Raw genomic sequence first — 27,924 nt, forward strand, 5'->3', positions numbered from 1 at the left:
TCTTCCTATCTGGGTCCCCGGCAGCTCCAGACACTGTGTGGGCAGCCGAGGGAGCGCCTTTGTGCCTGGCTGGGGTGAGGCTGCAACGGCCCCTTGTACGCCCTGGTCCATTGTCTTCCCGGCTGGTGCCACCCGGGCGGCTGTAGGGCCGGGCCGGGTTGACACAGGCATCTCAGGCGCACCGTGGGAGATGAAGCTTCCGAAGCCGTGGTGGGCTAGCGGCGGCCTCCTGCACCTCAGGCTTCTGTTGAGCTTGGTGGGACTCCGTGTGGACCTGGACCTCTGCCTGCTGCCGCCGGTCGCCGCACTTTGGGAAGAGCTGCTCCCATTCTTCCCCACCCGCCCCGCTTCGGCTTCTAACCCCTTCTCGGCCTCAGAAGGCTGGGGACGCACCCCCCTGCTACCTGCCAAAGGCCGGCTGCTGCACGAAGTGCGCGCGCTCGGAGTCCCCTTCATCCCTCGCACCCTCGTGGACGCGTGGCTAGTGCACAGCGTGGCGACTGGGGACGCAGACGGGACCCACGGGCTGCTCGGCACCGCCGCCTCGTCGGCCGTGGGAGACGGCGGCCAGTCAGCATCCGCGGGCGGCGGGGACCCCGGAGAAGCTCATAGCAGCCCTCTGGCCGCCGAGGAGGAGGAGGAGGAGAAGGCGGCAGAGCCGACGGCGCAGGTGCCAGATGCAGGCGGACGCGGGAGCCAGGTAACCTAAAGGAATGCAAGCGAGTGGCACTTCTACTCCTTCCTCCAGGGCAGAAAGGACTGGCCCCGAGCTGTAGGGTCCGGACGACTAGGCAGGGGCACACCCGCGCTCTCCCTTCTCTGTAGTCTAGGTAGTTATAAGTAGGTTGCGGGACAAATGTGCCCCGCCTCCTTTTGAATGAAGAGAGTGAGTTCTGGGGATTTGATTTTAGGGAAAGTGGATGAAATCCATTGCGTGCAGAGAACACTCTTCCTTGTGTTTGATGGCTGTGGAGGGTATTTTGGTAATGGGGAAGCTAGACCGAATGGGGTGCTGTCTGGACCATGGCCTTTAATCCGTACCCTGAATGCATTACGATGCCTTGATGGGGAACCTGTTCCGGAGTAGAGGATTTGAAGGAGCCCTCAGCCCCTGAGAAGATGTGCATCTCTCTGAAGAACCCAGCACCTAAGCCAAGGCAGGGCTCTTGCCCTGAATTTAACCGTAGCCTGGTTGTGGATGTGCTGTTGTGCTCTTGGAGTAAGGAACCTCGGTGTTCAGTGGAGGTGGTCCCTCTGTGATCTAACCATCCAACCCCTTGCCTGAGAATACTCCCTACGATGTGAAATCCCTAACTGATATACACAAGACACGTAGTCTTGCTTCTAACGTGCAAGTTCCCTTTGATTGCCGGTGCTCCCCTGCCGCTGAACTTTTTGTTCCTGAACAGTTTCCTAAGATCTGTGTACTAAAACCTCAGGAAAGACCTCAGCAACTAGAGGGCTCCGGCCTTCCCGGAGCTTGACAGTAACTGTTGTCTGTCCACTAGTGTTTGTAAGAGGTTGTTTTTGTGAAAGGCGGTCTTATGCAAAGTGGGAATTGGAATTAAACTGGTTTGTTTGCGGCTATTCAAAGCCACTGTTTGTGTAGGTGGTTGCCTGACGGGCTCCTCCACCCTTTCTTGGAGGGGTCCTTTCCTGAGGTGCTAGTGATTCATTGTTAGGCTGATCTGATCCCTCCCTCCTCCTGGGGAAGAGAACTAATAGGGTGAGGGCTGTGCTACCATTGGTAGACTCCTGTTGGTTTAGAACAGGAAGCCACTCCCTCTTCCAGTCTACAGATCTGAACTCCAAGAGGGAAGGGTGTCACCTGAGGAGTGTCACCTCTCATTTTAGGAGGGTACCTGCTACCTCCATACCCTTTCTGGTCCTGCAAAGTGTGGCTTTGAAATCCTAGATGGATTCTGTACAAGGTGGTACCGCACCTGTCACACAGCCAAATGTCATCCAGCCATTGAAGGGGATAGGTTTTCTCTCTGAAGACTTCCTTCACACCATTACCTGGTTGATACCTATGTAGACTGGTGGGCTGGTTTGGGGGGGTGGGGCAGCTCTGATGGCCTGGGAACCACAGTGAGGTTAAGAAAGCCTGGCAAGGGAGCAAAGCTGGCTGGTAGCAGACAGCAGAGTCTGAATCCAGGCGTTAGGCGCCTCTTCCCTTTCTCTTCTTACCCTCTGTGTCAGACAGTGGTTCTGTCCTCACAAGGAGGACAAGGAGTCTGTCTTTCTTAGAGGAGAGAACAAAGCCATGCCCACCAAACCCCCAGCACCTCTCAGGCCAGTGCCTTCCTCAGCTGAGCTGTGTGTGTGTGTGTGTGTGTGTGTGTGTGTGTGTGTGTGTGTGTGTGTGTGTGGTGTGGTGTGTGTGTGCGCGCGCGCGCTCTCCTGCAAGACCATGGTAGCCGTGGGGAGTTGGTTCTTTTCAGTCAGGCTGGTCGGTTGCTGAGCCCTTTAGAACTTTAGGAGCCGATGCCACCATTGTGGAAATGCCTTATGCGTGTCTGGTTTGTATTTGAGGAAAAGAAACCCAAGGAGGTCAGGAAACTTGACTAAATACATATGTTAGTTAATGGCAGAAGTGGAAGTCTTCTGTCTCCCAGACAGGTATATTAATTAAGTACTATGGGCTGTGGATGTGCATCTGGGATGGGATGAGTTAGTCCCTTATTCAGCCTGGCTTCTGGCCCCTAGACAACTGCTTTCCCGTGCAGGGTTTGTTTGTTTGTGGTATGTTTGATTGGGGTTTGTTGTGGCGGGGTAGTGGTGATGATGATGGTGGTGATGATGATGATGGTGGTGGTGGTGATGATGGTGGTGATGGTGGTGGTGGTGGTGATGGTGATGGTGATGGTGGTGGTGGTGGTGATGGTGATGGTGATGGTGATGGTGGTGATGTTGGTGGTGGTGATGGTGGTGGTGATGGTGGTGGTGGTGATGGTGGTGATGGTGGTGGTGGTGATGGTGGTGATGGTGGTGCTGGTGGTGATGGCAGTGGTGGTTTTCTAAGAGGAAGTTGGTCATAAACTTGCTATAGAGCCAAGGATGGCCTTGAGCTCTTGAGGCTTCCCCTTGCCCCTCTAGTATGAGATTACAGGCATGAACCACAACTAGATTTACTGAGTATTATTTGTTGCAGTAAATATTAAAAAATAATAATCTTTTATCCTGCACTAGTACCAGCACCGTTGGGCCACATGGCACTGCAGGGTATCTTTATCTCAGCGACTCCATACTGCCCCCAAGTACCCTCAGACCCAGGCAGTCCATGAACCGTTTCGGCGTGGCGCCTTGCCACACTGGTCTCTAGTGTTAGTTCTGGCACCAGAGGGCCATATGGAACTAACCATAATTTATCTCTGGTTAGTATCTCTCCAGGTGGCTCTGCTAGCTGCGAACTCTCTGGTTCCAGCTATCCAGTAAAATCAAGACTCAACAAATTAAACCAACAATCAGATTTATATGTTAAATTCTCAATCCACAATGCATCCACACAATAAACTCAACCAATTGATAAGGGTATAAAGCGTCCACCTAGATAAGATAAACTTGCCTACCGAAATCCATCCCTTAAGAAGTATACATAACTACCTAGGGTCATTCAAGTCCACCCGGATCTGGGTCGTCCTTCTCTGTCTCCATCTTGATTCCCTACATTCCCTTCATTCTTACCTTACAAAAACTTTGTCCCTGCCTTACTTTGTTACTGTCCAATCATGGGCCCTCACCTGCATAGAGCATCAACCTACAATTATTGACCAGGCTGGCCTTGAACTCTTACTCCTCTTGCCCCAGCTTCTCAAGTGCTGGCATTACAGGTGTGTGTCACCATGCCAGGCTCGGGTTTTTTTAAGGCAGTTTGTAGGCTGGAGATCTCAGTGACTAAGAGCATTTGCTACCCTTGCAGAGGATCCAGGTTTGCGTCCATGCACTCGCATGGGCTCACAACCATCTATGACTCCAGTTCCAGAGGATCTGACACTTTGTTCTGACCCCTGGACACAGACAGACATACAGGCACAACACCTCAACACATTAGGTAAAAATAAGTAAATCTTTTTTTCTTTTTCTTTTTAGATTTATTTATTTTACATATGTGAGTACACTGTAGCTGTCTTCAGACCCATCAGAAGAGAGCACCAGATCCCATTACAGATGGTTGTGAGCCATCATGTGGTTGCTGGGAATTGAACTCATGACCTCTGGAAGAGCTCTTAAGTCAGTGCTCTTAATCACTGAGCCATCATTTCTCCAGCCCAAAATAAGTAAATCTTAAAAAAACAAACAAACAAACAAACAAAAACAAAAACACATGTACACACAATAAAAGGGGAAAAAGCAGGCTGTGTATTCATAATGTAAAAGGGAAAAGCAGGCTGTGTATTCATAATGAAGACCATGAAGACCATGGCTCTGGGGAAAACGGACCCTTCCTGCTATGGGCTATGTGACTCACTCCAAGCCCCAGTATCTCACTAAAAGTGGGAGAGGGAAGTTTTCCTGGAGGAGAAAACAAGGGTTAAGTGCCATTGGGGTGCCTGGGTTGGCCCTGTTCTTTCTCATACATTTGAATTCCGCACTTGAAAACATTTCCTGTTCTTCGGACTTGTCTCTGTGCCCAGCTCGCTTATGGCTTATCGGGGAGTGGATGGTATGATCCGTAGGAATGTAGGCAGAGAACTCGATACTTGATAGATAGTTCCAGTGACTCACATTCGAGGAGTAGAAGATTCTTCTTTTAGAGTACACTTTTTACAGCTTTTATACATTTACAAAACACATTTTAGAGTAGGGGATTTTCAAAGTATCAAAAGCAAGTACTGCTTTTATTTTATTTCTTTTTTTTTTAAAGATTTATTTATTTTCTGTATATGAGTAAGTACACTGTCGCCGTTTTCAGACACACCAGAAGAGGACATTGGATCCCATCACAGATGGTTGTGAGTCACCATGTGATTGGTGGGATTTGAACTCAGGACCTCTGGAAGAGCAGTCAGAGCTCTTAACTGCTGAGCCATCTCTCCAGCCCTTGACTTTATTTCTTAGAGGGGCGAATACTTATGAAAACAGACCTGGGATTCCCGGAACTGACAGCTTCTTTTCATAACCGTGGCCGTTCTCTGGTAAGCCCAGACTCAGCACAGGGAAGTATGGGTTCTTAAGAAATAGAGCTACGGGGGCTGGGGATTTAGCTCAGTGGTAGAGCGCTTACCTAGGAAGCGCAAGACCCTGGGTTCGGTCCCCAGCTCCGAAAAAAAAAGAACCAAAAAAAAAAAAAAAAAAATAGAGCTACGGTGGCAGGAGAGATGGCGCGGGAGTTAAGAGCACTTAACTGCCCTTCCAGAGGGCCCTAGTTCCATTCCCAGCACCCGCATGGTGGCTTACAACTGTCTTCTATTTCAGTTCCAGGTGAATCTAACCCCCTCTTGTTGCCTCCGAGGGCACTGCATACATTCACTGCCCTTAAAGAGGACCCAGGTTTGGATCCTGGCAGTCACATGGTGGCTAACAACCATCTGTAACGCCGTTTCCAGAGGATCTGCAGGCACCAACTGAAGTCGGGGTGTGCAGACATACATGTACCCATGTACGTCACTATCAGACACCTAAAGTCGGGGTGTGCATACATGTACCCATGCATGTCACTATCAGATACCCATACACATCAAAGGGAATAATAGCAGTAACAGTTTTTGTGGAGATGAATATATGTCAGCATTTCAAAGAGCTATAGGGAGCTGAGTTAGCTTGTGGTCATCTGTGACTTCATCTCGTGTGACAGCAGTGCTCTGCTGTGTGAGCGATCCTACCAAACATCCCGACTTCCTTTAGGATGGTTCCTTCAGGTCACAGAATCACTAGAGTCCATGTTTAATCCAAAGAGTGAAAGGGAGAGAAAGACCATCACTGATCGTCGAAGTAAATTTTGTTTCCATTTCAAAATCAAAGTTATCTCCTAACACGTGAGCAGTTGGTCGGAGGTGGGAAACACACACTTGGTTTTCGATAAGCTGTGGTGCAGACATGGCCTCTGTTCATGGTGGTGCGCTTTCACAGTGGCTTTCCCTTTGCTCTTAGTGGACATTGTAAGGGTAGACTCTGGCTCCTTAGGTGGGGAAGAATGGCATAGGTCATTAGATCATTGTATTAAGATCCACAAACTGGGGGCTGGGGATTTAGCTCAGTGGTAGAGCGCTTACCTAAGAAGCGCAAGGCCCTGGGTTCGGTCCCCAGCTCCGAAAAAAAGAACAACAACAAAAAAAAAAGATCCACAAACTGGGAGACAAGAAGTCCAAGGCGAGGTGTCAGCTGATTGATTCCTTCCAGGGACTGATAGGAGAACCTGTGTTTTGGTGGTTTGCTGGAGTTGTTGGCATTCTGTGGCTTCTGCTCCCCACCCTCTGCCTTCCGCTTCATGTGCTTCCACCCTGCATGTCTTCTTTCTACAAAAAGGGCAGTCACCTAGGACCCACCAGACTCTCTTTCTACCTAATTGTATTTGCAACGACCGGGTTTCCTAATACGGCTACATTCTTAGGGCTTAGGGGTTCGAACTTCATGGGCATTTTAGAGGACACGGTCTGTCCTATCACCCTTCTGTCTGCTGTACTTGCTTCTACTGCAGCCGTTAGAAATGGAGTCAGTGCTTGAAGGTGTTTGTGGCAGCACCTGATAGGTCCTGCTGAGAACTTCCTTATGCTATTGTCATCCTCATTGCGGCTTGCTTTTGTCATTGTCTGTTTGTTCTCAGAGAAATCTCCCTCCTTATTTGCTGAGTTATTCCCCTTTCTATCTTCCTGCTTAGCTCATGTAGTAGGAATCCAATATATAGGACTCAAGATTCGGGGTAAATTCGTCTAGGAATCAGGGTACTGGCACCGAGTCAAGACGACTGGGTTGTCTCCATTACCTGTGCAACCTGCCACCCACTTTCCTCCTCTGTGAATCTGGAGTTCTCTTTCCTGGAGGATGGGTGCTAACAGGCTCATTGGGGAGCGTAAATGACACGGTGCCGGTCAAGCTGGGCTGAGATGGTAAGCTACGTTCCTTCCTTCGTGTTCGCCACTATCAATCATCCAGTCAGGGCTCCAGAGTTCCCCCACGTAGTTCTGCTGCCAGTGCTCACCCACTTCCGTTGAGGAGGCTCCACCAGCTTCTCGTTGCCTTCTAGTTCCATAAGTTGTCATTCAAGGGTCCCCAGGTGTGGCCACTGTGACACCCGCTGGCCTTGCTGGACTAACAGCATGCTGAACTATTGCCTCTGACCTACTTTCCAGCCCAAACTTCCTTTCCCTGTCTTCCCCAGACAACCCAGGATCACATTTGCCTCCCATATCTTTGCCCAGAATGCCAGCCTTTCATTCCTCTCATGTCCTTCACGGTGAAATCCTCAGGCTGGCTCAACTGCCAGCCATCCACAAAACACCTCCCCTTCCCCCGAGCCCACACAGAACACCCTCTGCTTTGAACTGCCGAGGCTGCAGTGTGGCAACTGAGGATCTGCGGGGTCACTCTGCTGGGGTTTGCACTTTGTGGCTGCCATGGCTGTGACAGTTTGGGGTCCTTCAAGGCCAGATCACCAAGGAGAAAGTAGGTCAGCTCTGAAATCTTGACCATTTTGTACCCAACTACTGGAGTGGACTGCGTCCCTGAAGACTAGACTTTCTAGTTGTCCCTATAATTGGGTCAGGTGGTGAGATTTGGGACTGCCTAAACTGATAGAGTGACTTTATGGCCTCGTCTGGAGTAGAACTGGTTACGGTTCCTAAACACGGGGTTAGCCGTGCCTCCCACCAACTTGGGAACTTCAGAGGGAGAAATAGGCTGCTCACATCCAGGGCGGCCTTGTGTGGGAACGGCCCCTCAAACGCAGCTGTGAAGGATCTGGGAAAGCACATACACCGCTGGGCAGCTGGAGGTGGCGGAGGCGTGTGCCCCGGTTGTTGAGGTTGAGTGTTGCGGGTGGTGGCTGGCACAATGTGGTTGTGCCTTGGGAAGCCTCCAGGGGCTAGAACTGGCTTCCTGTCTTCACAGTCAGGCATTGTTGTGAGGAAAACAGAAAGCACAGAGTGTGAATGAATAAACACACACACTCAGACAAATCAAGGAGCTGGCCAACACAGTTGTAGGAACTGGCAAATCCAGACAGTGGGACAGTAGGACAGCTCATCAGAGGCCAACTGACTGGATGTGGCTTCTCAATTACTGAACATACTTAGAGTCAGTTTGTATACTGACATCGTCAATTCCACAGAGCATATAGCCTGTTCAGTTAGTTGAGTCCATGGACACCTTGACAAGTAAAAATCACTTCAGCCCCAGCTCTTCCTGGGCCCTCTGCAAACATGGCTTTCCAAATTGGTGAGAAGAGCATATTAATGTCCTTTTGGAGCATTCTTGTGAGGGATAAGGGACATGTTAAAGGCTCTGCTTGGTCCCTGTGTATTGACAGACACTCTGAGTTCCATGTCCAATCCCCAGGAGATCTCATCCTCTCCTGGAGACTGCTGAAGCCTGTCGCCATACAGAGTCTACTTCAGCATGAACGGACTCCTTCCTTTCCTATTGGAGAACTCTTGCTGTGGGAACTGTGCTGTTGGCGCAGAGATCAGCCTGGCCATGGAATGTGATTGCTAACATTATATAGGACAGTCAAGGAACTGTTTTTACGAAAGAGGGGGACAGAAGAGAGTGAGGGTCAGGAATAGTGCATCAGCTGACCAAGCAGGTGTTTTCAAGTTGAAACTCAGTTTCCCCAAAACCCTTTGATGTCCCACATTCTAGGTAACATTTGGCTGGACGACACTGGAATGGACTGGGGGATGAGGAGCAGCTTGCACATAAATAAATACTAGTGATGAGGAGGAACAGTAAGATGGCGCTGTGGGGAAAGACCCCCGCCATCAGACAAGAGCATCTGAGTTCAGTCCCTGGGACCCTCATGGTGAAAGGAAAGAACCAATTCCTGAAGGTGACAAGTCCCCTGACTTCCACATGCACTCACACCCACCCACACACCAATATTAAGTAGTCATTTTTGTTTTGTTCTTCAAGACAGGGTTTCACATTACAGTCTTTATTACTATTATTATTTTATGCTTTGCCTGCATGTGTGAGGGAGTCAGAGCCACTGGAACAGGAGTTACAGACAGTTGTGAGTTGTCATTTGAGCGCTGGGAATTGAACTCAGGTCCTAAGGAAGAGCAGCCAGTGCTCTTAACCAGTGAGCCATCTCTCTAGCCCCTGGAGACAGGGTTCCTCTATGTAACAGCCCTGGCTGTCTTAGAACTCTGTTTGTAGACCAGGCTGGCCTCAAACTCACAGAGACCTACCTGCCTCTGCCTCTCAAATGCTGGGGTGTGCCACTACCTCCGGCTTAAATGTCTTTTTTTTTTTTAATGGAAATTATCAGAGCAGGAGGAAACTTTCTTAAGCATCTTATGTCATGATTGGGACACAAGTTAACCAGGTTCCTCCATTTAACATAGTGACTAGCTAAGAGTTCACATCTACCAAAACTGTGATCAAGGAATAACTGAGGGCTGGCAGAGTCCATGCCTAGTACGCAGGAAGCCCTGGGTTCATCACCAGCACCAAACAAAGTGTAATACTTCATGCCCGTAATTCCAGCACTCAGGAAGTAGAGATAGGAGGAACAGGAGTTTAAGGCCAGCCTGGGCTACAGGAGATCTGGCATTTTGAGGATTAGTGGGGCCATTTGGCCAAAATAGTTGGAATAAACTCACATTAAATAGACAATAAAGGAACGAACACACACACACACATGCACATTCCCAATAAACTTCAGCCTGGAGAAGGGGCTGCATCTGAGAGTGATGGCTCCATTTAAATGATCCTGGGGCTTGGGGCTCATGTCCTCGTGTCTTGAACATTAAGGTTCCTATTTAAAAGTTGGCCTGTGTTTTGGTTTTTGATTCTGGTTTGTTTTGGTTTTTGTACTGGACTTCCAGTAGTTAGCCATAGTGAATTTGGACGGGGCCCTGTGTCTTAGCTTCGACTACCTAGGGGATGCCAGCTGCTGTCTAGCTGGCTCACCGCCTCCCCCAGGGCCTTCAGAAGTGGATTTGCATGCTTCCCGTTTTACTGCTGAAACTTTCTAACTTATGTTCCAAGGGGAGAAAATGAAGCTCAGGAAAACAAACCTCTTTCCCACCATCCAGCAGGTCTGTTTCACAGAGGGTCCTGACTCATTTGTAGTTCCTCATGTGTACTCGTTTGTACACCGGCTTAACAAGGATGAGTTTCAGGGACATACGTGGATCCGGAGGGTCTTTAAGAAGCAGTACCCAGGGGCTGGGGATTTAGCTCAGTGGTAGAGCACTTACCTAGGAAGCGCAAGGCCCTGGGTTCGGTCCCCAGCTCCGAAAAAAAGAACCAAAAAAAAAAAAAAAAAAAGAAGCAGTACCCAGCTGGGCAGTGGTGGCCCACAGCTTTAATCCCAGCACTCCAGAGGGAAAGGCAGGCAGAATTCAAGGCCAGCCTGGTCTACAGAAAGGGTTTCAGGACAGCCAGAACAACACAGAGAAACCCTGTCTCAAAAGCCAAAATTAAAAAAAAAAAAAAGAGAGTGGACTGAAGAGTTGGCTCAGTGGTTAAGAGCACTGGCTGCTCTTCCAGAGGTCCTGAGTTCAAATCCCAGCAACCACATGGTGGCTCACAGCCATCTGTAATGAGATCTGATGCCCTCTTCTGGTGTGTCTGAAGACAGCTACAATGTACTTACATATACTAAATAAATAAATCTAAAAAAAAGAAAGAAAGAATTAATGAAAGAAAGATAGAATTAGTACCAAGCTTCTACCTGGCTGTGAAATGGAAATGCCCAGAGCCAAATGCAAATCTTGTCATTCACTCCTATGTGACAGGCTCTTTATCTAACCTCTGTGCCTCAGTTTCCAATCCTCTGAAAGGAATGTTAACAGTACATGCCTTGCCAGGATGCTAAGTGGCTTCAATGAGGTGATAGTCATGGGCCCCACAGTGAAAGCTCAGTAGGTATGAGCTGTAATTATTGTAAACTGCGATTAAAAACCATCCAGGCCAAACAGGACACAGGCTGTCTTTATCCGGCTCCTTGGTTCTCTCAGGCCATATGACTCCAGGTTGCCTCCAGCCTAGAGACAAGCCTCAGGATTCTCTGCTCCCTCTGATGTCAGCCCACATAGACAGTGCTCTGTTCTTTGTCTTTGAAGGTTCACCCAACCCTAAAAGTCAAAGCAGGTCTCATCACTCCTCCGCCAGGTGAGGAAATGAAAGTTGGAGCTAGGCCAGCTCCAACTGCTCGCACAGGGCGTGGCCGGCAGGAGCTCCACCCATTCCTCGGAACCCAGTATAATGGAGTAAGTCAAAGTTGCCAGCACACAGGGTCTTCAGAGACTTAGCAAGAGAACCAAAGAAAACTGCATGAAGAAAAGCCCAGCTTTGCATATCTCTTCCTCTCCCCCTTCTCTTCACTGATATAGAAAGCCTTCCCTCCACAGACTGCTCCTTGTCTGGAAGACAGAGGTGAGCAGGCAGCATCCTACTAGGAAAGAAAAGGCCCAACAAGACGGTCTAGGCACCGTAGAGAAAACCATGAGCCTTTGCAGACAGGCTGATCAGAAGGTCCAACCAGGCTCAATGGTTCATTGTCCAGAATGAAAGTGGGACATGATTGGGCAGGCCTTCCTGCAAGTACCAGTCCTGAAAACCACGTAAAGAGCTACAGACAAACACGCATGCACTCACACACACGCGCACTCACATGTGCGAGCGCGCACACACTCATATTTATGCTGACTTCCTAGGACACACATGGAACCTTTATTTTTTATTTTGTAGTGAGGTTCCAGACCACTAGGGTAAGACATACCTACACACAAATAAAAGTAACTTAATGATACATTTCCCTTGCCTGTGCTGTGAGAGCATAGGCCACAGACCTCCTGCACAGAAGCATGTCTTAGAAGACATTGGTTTGCCTCAGCTGGGAGCCAGCACGTGCAGAGAGTCTGGAAATGAGGGTGCAGAGATGGTCATGCTGCCCATGAGGGTGTCTGGCATGGCTTTCTTCTGAAATTCCAGTTGAGGTATTGACAGCGGTTAGCAAGATTAGCAAGTCTCCAGACACAGGAGCTGTAGAAAGGAGTGATCCATGTGTCTTGAAATGTATGAAGGGACATTTCCCCCAACTACTTCAAATGCAAATTCCATATCAGTCCCTCATTTCAGAGTTCAGGAAACTAAGGGTCCGAGGTTACACAGCTGCTAGTTCGGGGCATCTCCTTTCTCTCGCTCAGCTTGTGGCTAAACCTCCCAGGACTACCCCACTTTGGACTTTGAGAGCTGTACAAACTATATCATAGAGGCAGCTGGCTCTTTTCACTCTGTAACTACAAATACTGTAATGGTGGATACTCTGCCCATCTGTGCCTCCTCCCCTCAGGCCCAGAGGCAGAATCGCCAGCTATCCCAAGTTGTGTTGTCTGGAAAACAGAGTTTGAGACCAAGTTTAATGTGTATATCTTAAAAAGGGCACTCAGAAGCAAGGTGTATCAGAGCTGTTCTACACTTGAGCCATTATGGTCCTGCCTCTTCCCACTTTCACCTTCTCAGTCATAGGATGAGGGTGACTGGACAGCATTGCCTGACTGTAAATAGAAATGAGACTGCTAGCTCTCTTCCTAGTCCTTCCTTGTGGGGGGTGGCCTACATCTCTATGTGTGTCCCACTAACCCAGGGTAATCCCGCCTGTCTTCATCCCGTCTTAGGATCCCCGTTCCACTTTGCTTCCTATCTGCTGCCAGCAATGAGCTGGGTAAATAAATACACAAGTATCTTCTGAGACAAGGCCTGTGAGTGTTTCAAGTGCTATCTCTTGTGCAAGTGGAAGCATTCCTAGCCCTGGTGGACATCAGTCAAGACGTTTCTGTCTGCCTTCCAGATCTGACATAGTCGCTGGGTGTGGTGGCACACACCTGTAGCCCAGCATTTGGGATCTAGAGGCAAAGGGGCCATGAGTTCAAGTCTTGCTTGTGCTACAATAGTGAGATCAGCGAGATTATTTACTTATCTATGCAGATGTTCTGGTTTTTTTTTAACTCTTTATAAACTCTTTGCTTTATTTTATATGTATGAGTGTTTTGCCTGAGTATATGTGTCCATACACATTACACACATGCACCATGTGTGCACGTACACAGAAAAGGTATGGCGTTACGGATGGTTGTGAGCCACCATGTGGATGAGAACGATCAAACAAGGTTTGTCTGCAAGAGCAGCAAGCGCCCTTCCTAACATCAGGCGGATCTCTCCGCCCCTGTTGTTATCTTGTAGAGGTCATTTTCTTTCTCCTCTTTTGATGGTAACAGTTTTGAGATTAAGCTTCAGTAGGTACTCCAGGCTGGCCTGGAATTTGTGGCAATCCTCCTGCCTCTGCCCTAGCATCTCTCATCTATAGAATGAAAAGAACTGTCTTGATCCATGTCTCCATCCCTTCCCATAACCAAACCTTGAAAGGACGACCTGTCTAGTGACATAATTATCGGTTGTCACCTCTCGTTTACTCTTCCAAATGTCACTTGGCTTCCCCTCTAAAGCAGCAGTGAAGGCCACCAGCCCCTTAGAGGCTCGAGTGGGTACTTCGTGTTCGAGCCACCTTGGAGCATCACTGCTGCAGACCCGCCACCTCCTCCCAAAACACTCTTAGATTCCCGGACACTGTGATGAGAGAAGCCCTGCTTTGCCAAGGTCATTTTGCCATATAGGCCTTTCAGGGTGACCGTTCACCTCAAAACATAACCTAAATGTAAATAATAAACATGAATATAATTTCAAACTTTAAAAAGTGCAAGAGCTGGGGTTGGGGATTTAGCTCAGTGGTAGAGCGCTTGCCTAGCAAGCACAAGGCCCTGGGTTCCGTCCCCAGCTCCAAAAAAAAAAAAAAAGAAAAAAAAAAGTACAAGAGCTGAGTGTGATGGTGCATTCTTTTAATTCCAGCACTAAAGAGGTAGATGTGGATCTCTGTGGGTTCAAGGCCAGCCCAGTCTACATAGCAAATTCTGGGACAGCCAGGCATTTACATAGCGAGACCCTGTCTCCAAAAAGGGAGGCAGGGTTGGTGTGGGGTTGGAGAGAGGCCTCAGTGGCACAGGCTGCTCTCTCAGAGGGCCTGGGTTCAGTTCCCAGCTCCTCCTACATGCTGACTCACAACCATCTATAAAGTGCCAAGGTATCCAATGGCCTCTTCTGGCCCCTGTGGGCATTTCACACACATGGTGCACAGACCTATGTACAGGTAAAACACTTGTACACATGAACTAAAAATCTCAAAAGTAACTTTTAAGCAAGATTATTATTGAGTAATGTCCTTTGCCCAGATTTTATGTTTTCCCCCTTGACCCTAGTAACTATCCACATGTATAAATATATAATATATAACATAAATGTAATATTAATATAAATATGTAATTCCTTTATGTTGTGACACATTTAAAGCCATTGAATTGCTTAATATTGGATACATTGTGTGTTTCCTAGGAGTGATTTTTTTTTCTGTAACCAGTTACCAAAGTAAGGAAATTTATTGTGAATCTAGGACCACTGTCTTCCTGTCTGTGTTCAGAATCTGTGCCCCAGAAGCATCAACTCATCACACAGTGTCAGTCACCTTTATTCTGGCTCCTCCTCATAGTTTGAGATGATTTTTGACATAAAACCCACCATTGGTATTGTTTCCTTCCTAGCAGGAGGCATGGTTTCCATGTCTGGATTACTGCGGCAGATTTGGCCATTGCTTAACACAGCATCTGCCAGGCTTCCCCTGTAGTGCTACTCTTTTGTAATTAACAAGGAATCTGTAGAATGACACTCTGGGGCTATTTAAATGTCTGTGCATTATATTTAGCATCCCCACTCATTTGGTCATTTTATACTTGTCCTTTTGTTTAGCTCTTTATTCAGTGACTTGGGATCCACTGTTACATGACAGACACCCCACCCCCTTTTTGAGGTGGGAAGGAGTGGAGGTTGAGATAGGATGTCACTTAGTGGCCTTGGCTAACCTGGAGCTTGGTATGTATTCCAGATTGGCCTTGAACTTTAGAAATCCTCCTGCCTCAGCCTCCCCAGTGATAGAATTAAAGTTGTGTGCCATTATGCCTGCTCCCCTTCTGTGTATCAGTGTCAATATACCAAGTTTGCCTGCATGTAAGTCTATACCAAGTGTGTGTACCCCTGGAGGTCAGAAGAGGGTTAGGAGCCCCAGGAATTGTAGATGGTTGAGAGCCCCCATGTGGATGGTCTTCTGGAAGTATGCAGCCGGTGCTCTTAACTTCAGAGGGAACCATCTCTCCATCCCCACATGAAAGTCCTTTTAACCAACTGTTGGCCTCTTGCAATGCTAATCTGTAACTTAAGTCCTTTCCTGAAGGTTTTTATTTTCAAGATTTATTTATTTTACATATATGAGTACACAGTTGCTTTGGGCATTGAATCCCATTATAGATAGTTGTGAGCCACTATGTGGTTGCTGGGATTTGAACTCAGGACCTCTGGAAGGGCAGTCAGTGCTCTTAACTGCTGAGCCGTCTCTTCGGCCCCCTTCTCTGAGTTTTCCAGAACATCTCACATACATTTGTTACCAGCCCATAACACTCTGAAAGTTCCCCTCCCTCCCCTGCAACACGCACGCGCGCACGCGCACACACACACACACACACACACACACACACACAGAGAGAGAGAGAGAGAGAGAGAGAGAGAGAGAGAGAGAGAGAGAGAGAGAGACTTCCCAGACTTCTCTGTTTCTTTAGGCTTGATCTAGCCTGTATGATGGCATAGGCATGTACTTCTGTTTGCATATTTGTGTGGGTGTTCTTGTGTATTGAATTACCTCACACATTGCAGATTTTAGAAGTTCTGCCCAACCACAACAGTTTTATAAACAAAATCAGCTTTGTTGAGAATCTAGCATTAGGGTTAACCAAAGAAGCCTTGCCTGAACAGAAGAGGAGCAGTAGAGTGACTGGCGATCAGCCTCCTCCTCCCCTAGCACATCCAGAGCAGACAGCCCTGTGGTTACAAGCATGAATAATCCAAAAGGATTCCTGACAAAGTCTAAGGATTTTGTGTCTAAGATTTGGCCTCAACAGATATTTGCTAAAGAGCAATATGTGGCAGGCTCTGGAGTAGACAGGATTTAGAGTCACTGCCTTCAGGAAACCACTGTTTTGTGCCAGGCCTGGTGGCTCCCTCATCTGTAGTCCCAGCACTCAGGAGGTAGAAGCAGGTGGGTCTCTGTGAGTTTAAAGTCAGCCTAGTCTACAAAATGAGTTCCAAGACAGCCAGGGCTATTTAGAGAAGAGACTCTGTCTCGGATAAAGAAATAGATAGATAGATAGATAGATAGATAGATAGATAGATAGATAGATAGATAGATAGATAGATAGATAGATAGATAGATAGATGGATGATGGATAGATGGATAGATAGATGGATGAAAATAAGTAAAACAAGGAAAAGAAAAGAAACTACCATTTGGGAGCTGGGGAGATGACTTAGTAAGAGTGCTTGTCTTTGCAGGGCAGTGGTGGCCCACATCTTTAATTTAATCCCAGCATTTGGGAGACATAAGCAGGCTGCTTGAGTTTAAAGCCAGCCTGATCTAGAAAATGAGTTCCAGGACAGCAAATGCTAGCCAATGTTTTACAGAGAGAGTCTATCTTGGTGGTGGGGAGTTGGGGTGTGCTTGTCCTACAAGCATGAAAACTTGAATTCAAATTTCCATGTAAAAATGTGGGCACAGCCACTGGGCACCTATGACCCAGTGCTGTGGGGAGCAGAGACAGGAGGAATTTGGGGGCTTGGTTGATACTGCCAGCCTAGTTCCAGTTCAGTGAGAGGAAATAAAGCAGAGAATAATAAGGAACAAAACACCCAATGCCTTCCTCTGGCTTCTGTATGAATGTACATGTGGAGAGAGAGAGAGAGAGAGAGAGAGAGAGAGAGAGAGAGAGAGAGAGAGAGAGAGAGAGAGAATATCTTACCATTCTAGTGGGGCAAACAAATAAATATAGTTTGTTGCTAAATGGTACAGAAAAAAATGGTTAAGTATTGGCGTCTTAAGTTAGGGTTTTACTGCTGTGAACAGACACCATGACCAATGCAAGTCCTATAAGGATAACATTTAATTGGGGCTGGCTTACAGGTTCAGAGGTTCAGTCCATTATCATCAAGGTGGGAGCATGGCAGCATCCAGGCAGGCATGGTGCAGGAGGAGCTGAGAATTCTACATCGTCATCTGAAGGCTGCTGCTAGTGGAAGACTGACTTCCAAGCAGCTAGGGTGAAGAAGTCTCATCACCCAACCCACAGTGACGCACCTACTCCAGCAGGGCCACACTTACTTCAAGAGTGCCACTCCCTGGACCGAGCATATTCAAACCATCACAATTGGCTTAAGGCGCTTTTTAAAACTATAGAGACGGGGTCAATCAACATGATTGTGTGACCAGCCAGAATCCAGAGAGGGCAGGGGAGTCATTCACAGAATTCTTCTCCATTCCATTTGTGGAGGAATGGCTCAAGGACCACCCGCAGCCTCCGATCCCTCTTTCCCTGCTACTGATAGAAGTAGCAGCAGTCGGGATCCAGGCCTTCTGGAGAGCCTATCTGGTTCGCTGTGACCCTTGAGATTCAGTCGCTGCGGCAGTGGCAGAAGAAGCTGCGTGAGGACAAGCACCTCCGCCATCGTGTGAAGATCCTCTGGGCCAAGCAAGGACAGAAAATGAGATGTAAAATGGAGGCCTGCTGCCTCGGTACCACATCCTTAGCCGATGTCAGTCACTCGGTGTGGAAGGACAATGCATCCAAACTGCACTCTCCCCATTACAGTGTCTTTAACCAGCCTTGGCGTGGTGGATGCAGAGCCCTTTGCACACGAGGTAGGGTTTGTGGCAGACAAGCTGAAGCAGTTTAGCTTCCTGCTGTGATTACCCCAAATGCTATGTTTTCACACGGCCATCTTCTCCACGGTCAGGAGCACCCTTTTGAGCTGTCACTGTTGACATGCCTGGTGTCCTAGTGACACCAATTTTCCCACTTTTGCCAGGAACTGTATTTTTAACTTACCTCATATCCATGTTAGTTTTGTCATGGTTTGGGGTGTTGAGATAAGAAATGGGGCAAGGGTATAGCACCGAGCTGTTTCGAGGACATTGTCAGGAAGGATTTCCAGTGTTAAAGCCCCAAAGTAGAACAGCAGCGCCCTATTAACTTAATGGATCCCATTGGTTCTGTGGCTGCTGCTCACCAGGATTCTCCCACTCAAAAGGCCCAGACATGGCCAAAAGCCTCCTCAGTAGGGTCTGACTGACAAGCTACCATGCATCTGAGGTAAATAGTAAAGTCTTTATTTTCTTGTTAAGAACAGCATTGTGAAAATAAAACCTATCTGCCCATGCTTTTAAGAGAGGGGCGGGGGGAGAAGGGCTGGAGATGGCTCAGTGGTTGAGAGCACTGGCTCACAGGTGGATGGGGCACACACCTTTAATCCCAGAACTCAAGAGGCAGAGGCAGTGGGATCTCTTGAGTTTGAGACCAGCCTGGTCTACAGAGGGAGTTTCAGGACAGCCAAGAGAAACCCTGTCTAAAAAACAAACAAAGGAAGAGTGCTGGCTGAGTTTCCAAACAACCTGTTTGATTCCCACTGCCCACGTGGTAACTGCCTGTAACTCCAGCCCCAGGAGAATCCAATACCCTCTATGGACTTCCATCAACACCAGGCACACATGAGGTATACAGACTTACATGCAGACAAGACACCCATACACATAAAATAAAAAAATAAATGAATCTTTACTATATCAGGGAGAGCTAAGAAAAAAAGTGGGATGATAATATTTGAAGGGAGAGTGAATCTGAGGACAGAGACTTGGGACATTGCTCAGTTTAGAGATCTGAGGATGAGAAATCAGCAACTTTGAAGTCTCTGGTAAGACTTCTAAGAAAGAGATGGGGTGCTTAGATGCCAGATTCGGAAAACTGTTTCCAGAAGGAGGCAATAATAACTAAGTCAATTGGTTGACCGGGTTCGATATAATAAGGATGCAGAGCCTTTAGATTTTGAAGACCCTGGCAAACTGTTTGGTGTGCCAGGAACAAAACTCCTCCCGAGACTGTGAGAGAGAACACACTGAGCGCAGATGATCATTCTTAGAGAATGTTCCCATAAAAGTGGGCAGAATAATAGGATAGCATCTAAAGGAGGGATGTGGGACCGAGGGGAGGTTCTGTAGCTAGAAGGCACCAGCCCCCAGTAGGTGGCAAATAGGGATTGTCCATAGGTGGGAACAGGAACAACCAGTCACAGAGAGGAAGAATGTATGGGATCATCGGTGTCCTGAGAAAGCTTGCTCATAGGGAGAAAAGCAGAGCACCACAGAGCACCCTAGAGCGAGGTACGGCTTGACAGGTAGAGAAGCCAAGAAAACCAAGGGGTCACCTAGGGCTGGCTTTCTGTCCTGCTACCTACATACATACACACACACACACACACACACACACACACACACACACACACACCCCACTCCCCATCATTTTGTTGATGTTTCTGTGTGTTGGACCCTTGAGTTAGTCCTGTTAGCATCATGGTCCTATAGATTAGAAATCCACCCTGGAGGGGTGGCAGGTACCTGCAATCCCAGCACTCTGCAGGGTAAACAAGAGGGTCACAAGTTCTAGACCAGATGAAGCCACACAAAGAGATCTTGTCTTTAAAAAGGAAAGGAGAGAAGGAGGGAGCGGAAGGGTGGGGGAAGCCTCATGTCTGTGCTCCCAATGCTGAGGGCGAAGGCTGGAGCAAGACAGTTGCAACAAGTCTGAGGGCCAGCCTGAGTTCCAGACTACAGAGCACAACCTGTGTTTCAAAATGAAAAAGAAATCGAACGCAGATGTTTGAGTGATGTTACAGTTGAGCAAAATGTGCCTTTTGGTCTCACAGCTGAAAGTGTCAGTAGATGGTGCTTGCTCCCTTGTCCCATTAGAAGAGTCTCTCACCATTGAAAAACCTGCTTGGGGGCCAGAGAGATGACTCAGTGGTTAAGAGCACTGGCTGCTCTTCCAGAGGACTCAGGCTGAGACCTCAGCACCCAGATAGATGGCAGTTTCATGACTGTAATTCCAGTTGCAGGGGACTGGACACCCTTACACAGACACACATAGAGGCAGAACACCAATGTAAATAACATTTTTTAAAAAATTCTTAGATTAAGTAAATTAAAAGCAGGGTCTTCTGGGTAAATAAGTGAAACTGAAATATCTGAGCCAAATAAAAACCAAGTTTTTTTGATTGTAAAAGGAATACACATTTGGTTCATAAAGTGAGTCAAACCCTTTCCCAACCTGTCTCCACCCCATCTGCCTTTCATAGAGAACAAGGTCCATAATTTTTAAACTACCACTTCCTGGATATTCCTGGGAATATTGATTTCCAATTTTAGTATAATTTGTTAATAGTTTTACTTCAGGAGCTTTATAAATATATATAATTTCAGTTATACATATTAGTTGTCTCAGGAGTGCATAGGAAGGGCGGGTTATAAAACTGACCTTTGTTTCAGAATTAAATGCTTCTTTGGGAGTGAAATAATGAAGCACCAGCCTCAGCTGATAGCAATTGTGGGTTTCACCCAACAATAAGCACAGTACCGTTCTAAAGAGTTGCATGTGTGTTGATAATGGCTTTCTGCTTAGCACAGTTTGGGGTGCTTCTTACAGGAGACTGAGGTGCTAAGTGAAAAGAGCGAAGCTGTGGACCACAGTTCCCAGCAGAAAGAAAATGAGGAAGGGGTGTCAGCCCAGGCAACGTCACGACAGCAGAGGAAGAGAGAGGAAAACAAAATGACGGGCGCATCTGCCTGGGAAGCCGAGAAGATTGTTGAGGCTAGGAATGAGGTAAGCTGTGAGAAGGTTCCAGACTGGCCACTGGCCTCTCCAAAAGACTTGGTGTTGTTAGTGAACTCTGTGTGCAAGTATGCACTGCCGTTAACAAAGCTGACACAAGAAAACACATTTAAAAGTGTGTGTATGTGTGTGTGTGTGTGTGTGTGTGTGTGTGTGTGTGTGTGTGTGTAGGGGTAATTGAGCTTATAAAGCAATTAACCCATAGAATTATTTTCTCCAGTTAAAGACAGAACTTACTAACAGTTTTGGAATTCGTGTCTGCCAAGACAAGGAGAAAAAAAAAAAAAAAAAAAAAAAAAAAAAAAAAAAAGCCAGCTGCCATCCAGATTAGCCTGAACAGCTCTAAGAGATCAAAGGAACAACCTGACAAATCTCTCTCTCGATTTCCACTAAAGCTCAGATCCAAGTCTTCAGTCTGCTAGTGGGTCAGGCCAAATCACTGATGCCTGTTTCCTACCTCCGACCTCACCTAAGAGGTCAGGGCCAGGCTCCTGGAGGGCATCTTCCTGCACTTCTTTTGACTGAACAGGGTGAACCCCGGGACCCAGGTTGAAGGCATGGATTCTTCTTGCAGTCAGTGCTTCCCCTGTTTCATGTAGGTCATACCCTAGGTTTGACTAAACCCCATTAGCTGTAAGTTTGGCACAGAGGTGCTCCAGATGAAACTGGTGGTTCATAGACACACTTTTACCTGCACAAGGCATCCCTGTCCTAGCGGTTGTTTCCACTGTGACCAGCCGCAGCACTTCCTCTGGGAGATGGAATCCGGGTCTCAGTCTAGAAACCTCTTAGAGGATGAGGAGCTGGGCCTTAGACAACCCTCATCACCATGAAACGTTACACCCAGGAACTGGCTTTGCAAAGCTGCTGGCTACTCATCCTAAGAGTAAGACAGTTACTCTGGAGTCATCTCTGAGTGGCTGTGGTCCAGGAACACAGATTTAGGTTCCATGTTCAACGAGGAAGCAGTTTCATGAAGGTTTTTACATACAGAGAAGTTTAAAATACATTGGTGGGTACACCAGAGAGGCAGTGAGGTGGGGAGAGAGCTTTTCTATAGGTCCACCCAGATGCTCTTTAAGCTTTTTGGTTGGTGGAAGCTAGTGGTCTAATTTAATAGATCTCGAAAGGCTTTATCTGTTAGTCACAGGTTAGTTCTGACACAGGTGGGCAAGCAATGGCTGTTCTGAGAGCTAACAGTAACTATCCCTCCTCCACTGGGGGAGGCAAAGGGTAGGAAGAGCTGGGAAGGGAGAATTTGCCTGCTTCCAGCAGGTACAGTGCTCACTGACTGGTGGGATGTACACAAACTGTTGAATGTTTATAGGCAGTACTTAAGGCATATTTGGTTGGTTCTCTGGGGACCCATTCCCTCCAAAGCTAGGGTACTTGGCTCTTGGCCCCAAATGGTCATTTTAGGGCCTGAATGTTCAGTAGCTTGTCCTCCCCTTTCCAGGTAGTTGTCTTAAACCATTTAACGGCAATCTACCATATGGCTCTGAACACTTGCTCACTGCAGGGAACATTCAACAAATTTATTAATGCTTTCCTGGGTTTGGGGATTTAGCTCAGTGGTAGAGCGCTTGCCTAGCAAACGCAAGGCCCTGGGTTCAGTCCGCAGCTCCGAAAAAAAGAAAAAGAAAAAAAATGCTTTCCTTTGGGCCACTTTTGGTTCAACCTTCACTCTAAGAAATGAGAAGCCGTGGTACAGGCTCCTAGTTGCCTGCAATCTGGAGGCAAGACAGAAAAGAAAGCCCAAGGCCACTTAGCAAGACCCCATCTCAAACTGCAAAGATGTGTTAGTCCACTTTCCCTAGTGCCTCAGTCACCTAAGAAAACAGTTTCTGCTCCTCTTTACTTCATATGGATTCTCTGTTGCCTCATGCTACTCGTTACAATTACCCCTCCCATGTTGGTGTCTATCTCTTTACTCCCTCATTGGCCTTCCCAGGAAAGACATTTTCTTTGAATTACTTGTAGTAACTAAATCACCATTAGACATAGTTAGATTAGACTCATTAAATAAAGTGGGGAGCTACAATGTAAGAAAACGGCAGTTTGGATCAACATTCAATATGTAGGAACATTAAACACCCAAAGCAGGCACTTTCTTGGTCTTACATAGCCCAAATTGTCCAAAACATATCTTACATTCCTAATCCTCCTACCTCCATCAGCTAAGTGCTGGGATTATAGGCATGTGCTATCAGTTCCCTGCCATGCCTTACCAGGCTCCTGTCCTTGGCCTGAGTCACTACATATTACAAATTGTACCCTTGTTCTCCTTGAGGTGCTGTGTTGCTTATTAAGCTAGTCTCAAACTTGTGAGGTTGTGATCCTCTTCAGCCCCCATATTAGCAGTATTCCTCAGAATAGCCCTGGCTTTTTTTTTTTCTTTTTTAAAATAAAAGCTCTGGCTTTAAAATAAAACAAAACAAAACAAATATTCTATGTATGGGTGCTTTGCCTACCTATGTCTCTGCACCATGTACATGCCTGATGCCTATGAGGGTCATAAGAGGGCATCAGATCCCCTAAAACTGAATTTTAAAGCCACCATATATATGCAGGCTGGGACTTGAACCTGGGTCCTCTGCAAAAGCAACCAGTCTCCAGCAATGTCTGGAGTTTTGGTGTACTTCTTAGCAAGGAAACAAAAGCGTCAGATCATTGAGTCAGTTTTCCAGATGCTTTCTTTGGAAAAGAAATGTGGCCCAGGCTTAGAGTGCAGGCAGATAATGTGCACACTTGTGTAGATTGTGACAGATTGTGACCTGAAGACCAGCTCTTCTCACTTAAGGAAAGAAAAGCCTGAGAGACTTCACATGTTAAAAGATAGCTCTATTAAATGACTGACTCCTTTCCACATTTTCAAAGTCTCAATCTAAAATGGAACTACTTTATAAAATTAGAAAAAGGGAATTTTAAAACTCCAGTTTCACATTTCCCAACATAAAATGAACTGAAAGTACCCTTTCAGTGTTTCTAGAAATAACTCAGCTGTTCATTACTTTAAAAAAACAAAACAAAAACAAAAAAAACCTTCCTAGGCACTAACCCACCAAGAAGTGCAACTTTGGGGCTGGGGATTTAGCTCAGTGGTAGAGCGCTTACCTATGAAGCGCAAGGCCCTGGGTTCAGTCCCCAGCTCCGAAGAAAAAAAAAAAAAGAGCCAAAAAAAAAAAAAAAAAAAAAGAAGTGCAACTTTTTACTGTCTCCAGACAGGGTCTCAGGTAGCCAAGGCTGGCCTTTCTTTTGCTATGTAACCAAGATTAAACTGCTGGTACTCTTGACTGCACTCCCCACGTGCTAGGATTACAAGCCTGCGTCACCACACCTAGTTTATGTAGGTAGTGCTGGGGACCTAATCTGGGACTTACACTAGGCAAGCACTTTACTGAGCTACATTCCAGCCAACAATTGTTTCTATGATTTTACTGAGACGGAACCTTGCTATTTGCACCCTGGGTCTGGCCTTTTTAAAGTCTTTCTGCCTTTAACTCCCCAGTGGTGGGATTACAAGCAAGCACTACTATGCCTGGCTTTATGTAACAGGGACAAATAGCCAACTTCTATGAAACCAAATGTCTCAATATTGTATACTTAGGTGTTATAGACTCTCTTAAAACAGGGCCAAGTATGGTGGCATATGCCTTTGATCACAGCACTTGAGATGCAAAGCCAGGTGGATCTGAGTTCCAGGCTAGCCGTAACTATAAATTCTGCTTATAAAGAAAAAAGAAAATTAGAAGTCTAGAGTGTTTTCAAATGTTAGAATCCTCAGTTTAGCATTAATACACTGATAATTTTTCGAAAAGAGAAAGACCAAAAGAACTGACATGAAACTGTTAGTTCATTAGACTGAGCAGAAAACATAGTGGGGACTGAATTAATCCCTCAGCAGAGCTGTTGTCCCTAAGGGAACTACTCTTATCTCTATTTCCTGTAGATCTACCACCCATCCTGGTTTACAAAGAATATCCTCAACTTCCTGAGCTCAACAGCCAACTGAGAAGCAAGCAGGTTTTAAGTCTCAAGGTTCCAACCAGTAATCCTAAAATACGAAGCATCATTGTATGTGACAAGTTGCCCAAAAGTCCACAAGCCACTAAAATATTTTCCAACTAAAAGTATTCATTTAGCATCAATAAGTGGAAAGCCTATGGTATTATGAACACCCAAATGTTTCATAGAACCCAATGTATTTGACAAAGGTAAATGTATGTTTATATACCATCAGTCCAATTCTTTCTCTACTAAAAACTTAAAACATTTAGAGGAATGTAGGGAGTTGGGAGATGGCATAAATAGCACATATTAAAAGAATCCTGTGTTCACTGATATCCTAGTGCACTCTGCATGGATGTTAGTGTATGCCAGGCACATGTGTGGAGGTGAGGACATTGCTGTGGAGTCTGTTCTCACCTTCCACCTTGATGTGCTTTCTGGGGACTTAACTCAGTTGTCAGACTTGTCCTGAGATGGCTTTCTTGCCTTTCCATCTTTGCTAGCTTACAATACTGGTACAAGAATGAACTTATGTTCAGATTTGAGAATTAAAATCAAAAAGTTTGAACCAAGGTTTTAAGACAGATAAGAGATACCCATGTCCAGGGGGTTATAAGCTTCCACCTAAAATGCCAAGGAATAGGAAACCTAAGTATTCATCTATTAAATGTCAGAACCCTTAGATATATGGTCAAAATGGGTTTATAGTAATCCTTAAAAGATTCATACAAATAGCTCTCGGCTAAAATGAACTCTCAAACGGGTGGTGGGGGAGCATATCTTTTTAATCCCAGCCCTAGGCAGATGGAGGCAGGCAGATCTGAGTTCTCAACAAGCCTGGTCTACAGAGTTCCAGGACAGCCAGGACTGTTAGTGTCCATTTCAAATACAAACCCTTAAAAGTCACAAATGGGAGCCTGATGTGATGGTGCATGCCAGATTTCCCAGCACACAAGACTGAGGTAGGATTGCCAAGTTCCAGACCAGGCTTGCCTCGGTTGCCCCTCAAAAAAAAAAGCCTAAAACTAAGATTTCAGTGTTTCCTAACAGTAACATTTTGTTTATACACAGAGCCATCTACATTGGTCAGATACATCTTTCTCTCTGGAAGACTTATTCCAGCTCCTTTCATCACAGCCTGAACATTCTCTAGAGGTAAAAGGAACCTTGACTGGTTATTTCCCACCTCATCCTACCTCACCCCCCCCCCAAAAAAAAAAAACCCTTGAATTGACCTCCAATTGATTCTCCAAAGTGTTTCTATGAAAATTAAGCCTTTGTATTTTTATAATGTACTTGGCAAATTGCTGTCTTTCAAAGTGGAGAGTCCTTAATTTGACAAATGGAACTTCCTTTGAAATAAGTGTTTTTGTCCTTCAGGGCATCTCAGTAGAAGACATTCCCCCTTTTCTGAGCAGTGTCTGTGAAAGTGTGAATCCCTCAGTACACAACATAAATCTGAACCAAGCTATAAGCCATGATGTCAATCTTCATGAAGCCATGCTGTTGTGCTCCAACACATCTATAAGAGATCCATCAGCAAGACCTTCACAGGCACAAGAACCATTTCTGCAGTTAAATTCTCCTACCAGTCCCCAGCAAGCCATTCCTGCAATGTCTCTTCCACTTGCTAACAATCAAATGAGGAACCTAACAAGCCAAGACCTCCTGTATGACCTTGATTCAAATATATTTGATGGATTAAACCTAATGTCATTGGCCACAGGTTTCAGTCCACTGGAAGTTTCCCAACTTTTTGAAGAACCAGATTCTGGTGTCTCATTAAACTCAAGTTACAACAGCACCTCTCTCACCAACTCTAACTGTACTTTTGATGGGACCAACTTAGGTGCTGTAGGAGGCTGCTACCCAGAACCCCGTAAACATTGTCATGTGGACCATAGGACTATATCTGGCTTTCATGGGGCTCTTGAATGTCACCAAGTATTTCATGACCATACTTACCATTTACAATCAGGTGTACCAGAGGCCACATCTGAAACTTTCACATGGACTGGAAAGTCACAGAAAATCAGTGGGTGTCTTGATGACCCGGACAGAAACTTGAGCCGTGATGAAGAGCGCGCTAAAGCTATGCACATTCCCTTTTCTGTAGATGAAATTGTCCACATGCCTGTTGACTCTTTCAACAGCATGTTAAGCAGATACTACCTGACAGACTCACAGGTTTCTCTCATCCGTGATATCAGGCGAAGGGGAAAAAATAAAGTTGCTGCTCAGAACTGCCGTAAACGTAAACTAGACATCATTTTAAATCTAGAAGATGATATATGTAACTTGCAAGCAAAGAAAGAAGCCCTTAAAAGTGAGCAAACTCAATGGAACAAAGCTATCAACACAATGAGACAGAAGCTATATGACCTTTACCACAATGTTCTTAATAGGTTAAGAGATGACCAAGGTAGACCAGTCAACCCAAGCCACTATGCACTTCAGTACAGCCATGATGGAACTATTTTGATTGTACCCAAAGAACTGGTCTCATCAGGACACAAAAAGGAAGTCCCAAAGGTAAAGAGAGAAAGAAACTGAATATAGCTTTAGTGACCAGGGTCACAAACTGTATTAAGATTTTTAAAGTACTGCTACTTGAATCATTCAATTCTGATGTTTAGAAGTCAAGGTTTTGCTCCTGTCAAGTTGGGAGAACCCACACATTTTCATGTACCATTCCTACATGATTCATAAAAACCTATGTGAAGTAATCTCCAAGAACTACAGCCACCTCTTAATAAGGTGGTCACCTGAAAAAAAAAAAAAGACGCTTGTGGCTTAAAATTGTAACTTTTTCTTAATATTTAACTTGTGTGAAAATGTTTTATTAGCAGTTTTATTCCAACAAGCCAAAGTATATTTGCCTTATTCTCATATATATATAAAATAAAATCCACTCATTAACAAAGGTTAATATCAAGCACAG

At 46.2% G+C, this 27,924-nt stretch overlaps 1 protein-coding gene across 1 annotated transcript; it reads left to right on the forward strand.

The window, feature by feature from the left end:
- On the forward strand, positions 1 to 27,789 carry Nfe2l3 (NFE2 like bZIP transcription factor 3). Its single transcript, NM_001305047.1, is given in 4 exon segments — positions 1 to 700; positions 20,790 to 20,966; positions 26,055 to 26,138; positions 26,364 to 27,789. Coding segments are annotated over 4 exon segments (1,944 nt in total). The 5' UTR covers positions 1 to 190; the 3' UTR covers positions 27,537 to 27,789.
- The last annotated feature ends 135 nt before the right edge of the window (positions 27,790 to 27,924 follow it).

Source organism: Rattus norvegicus, chromosome 4 (genome assembly GCF_021556685.1).
Source record: "Rattus norvegicus strain SHRSP/BbbUtx chromosome 4, alternate assembly SHRSP_T2T, whole genome shotgun sequence".
Taxonomy (NCBI): domain Eukaryota; kingdom Metazoa; phylum Chordata; class Mammalia; order Rodentia; family Muridae; genus Rattus; species Rattus norvegicus.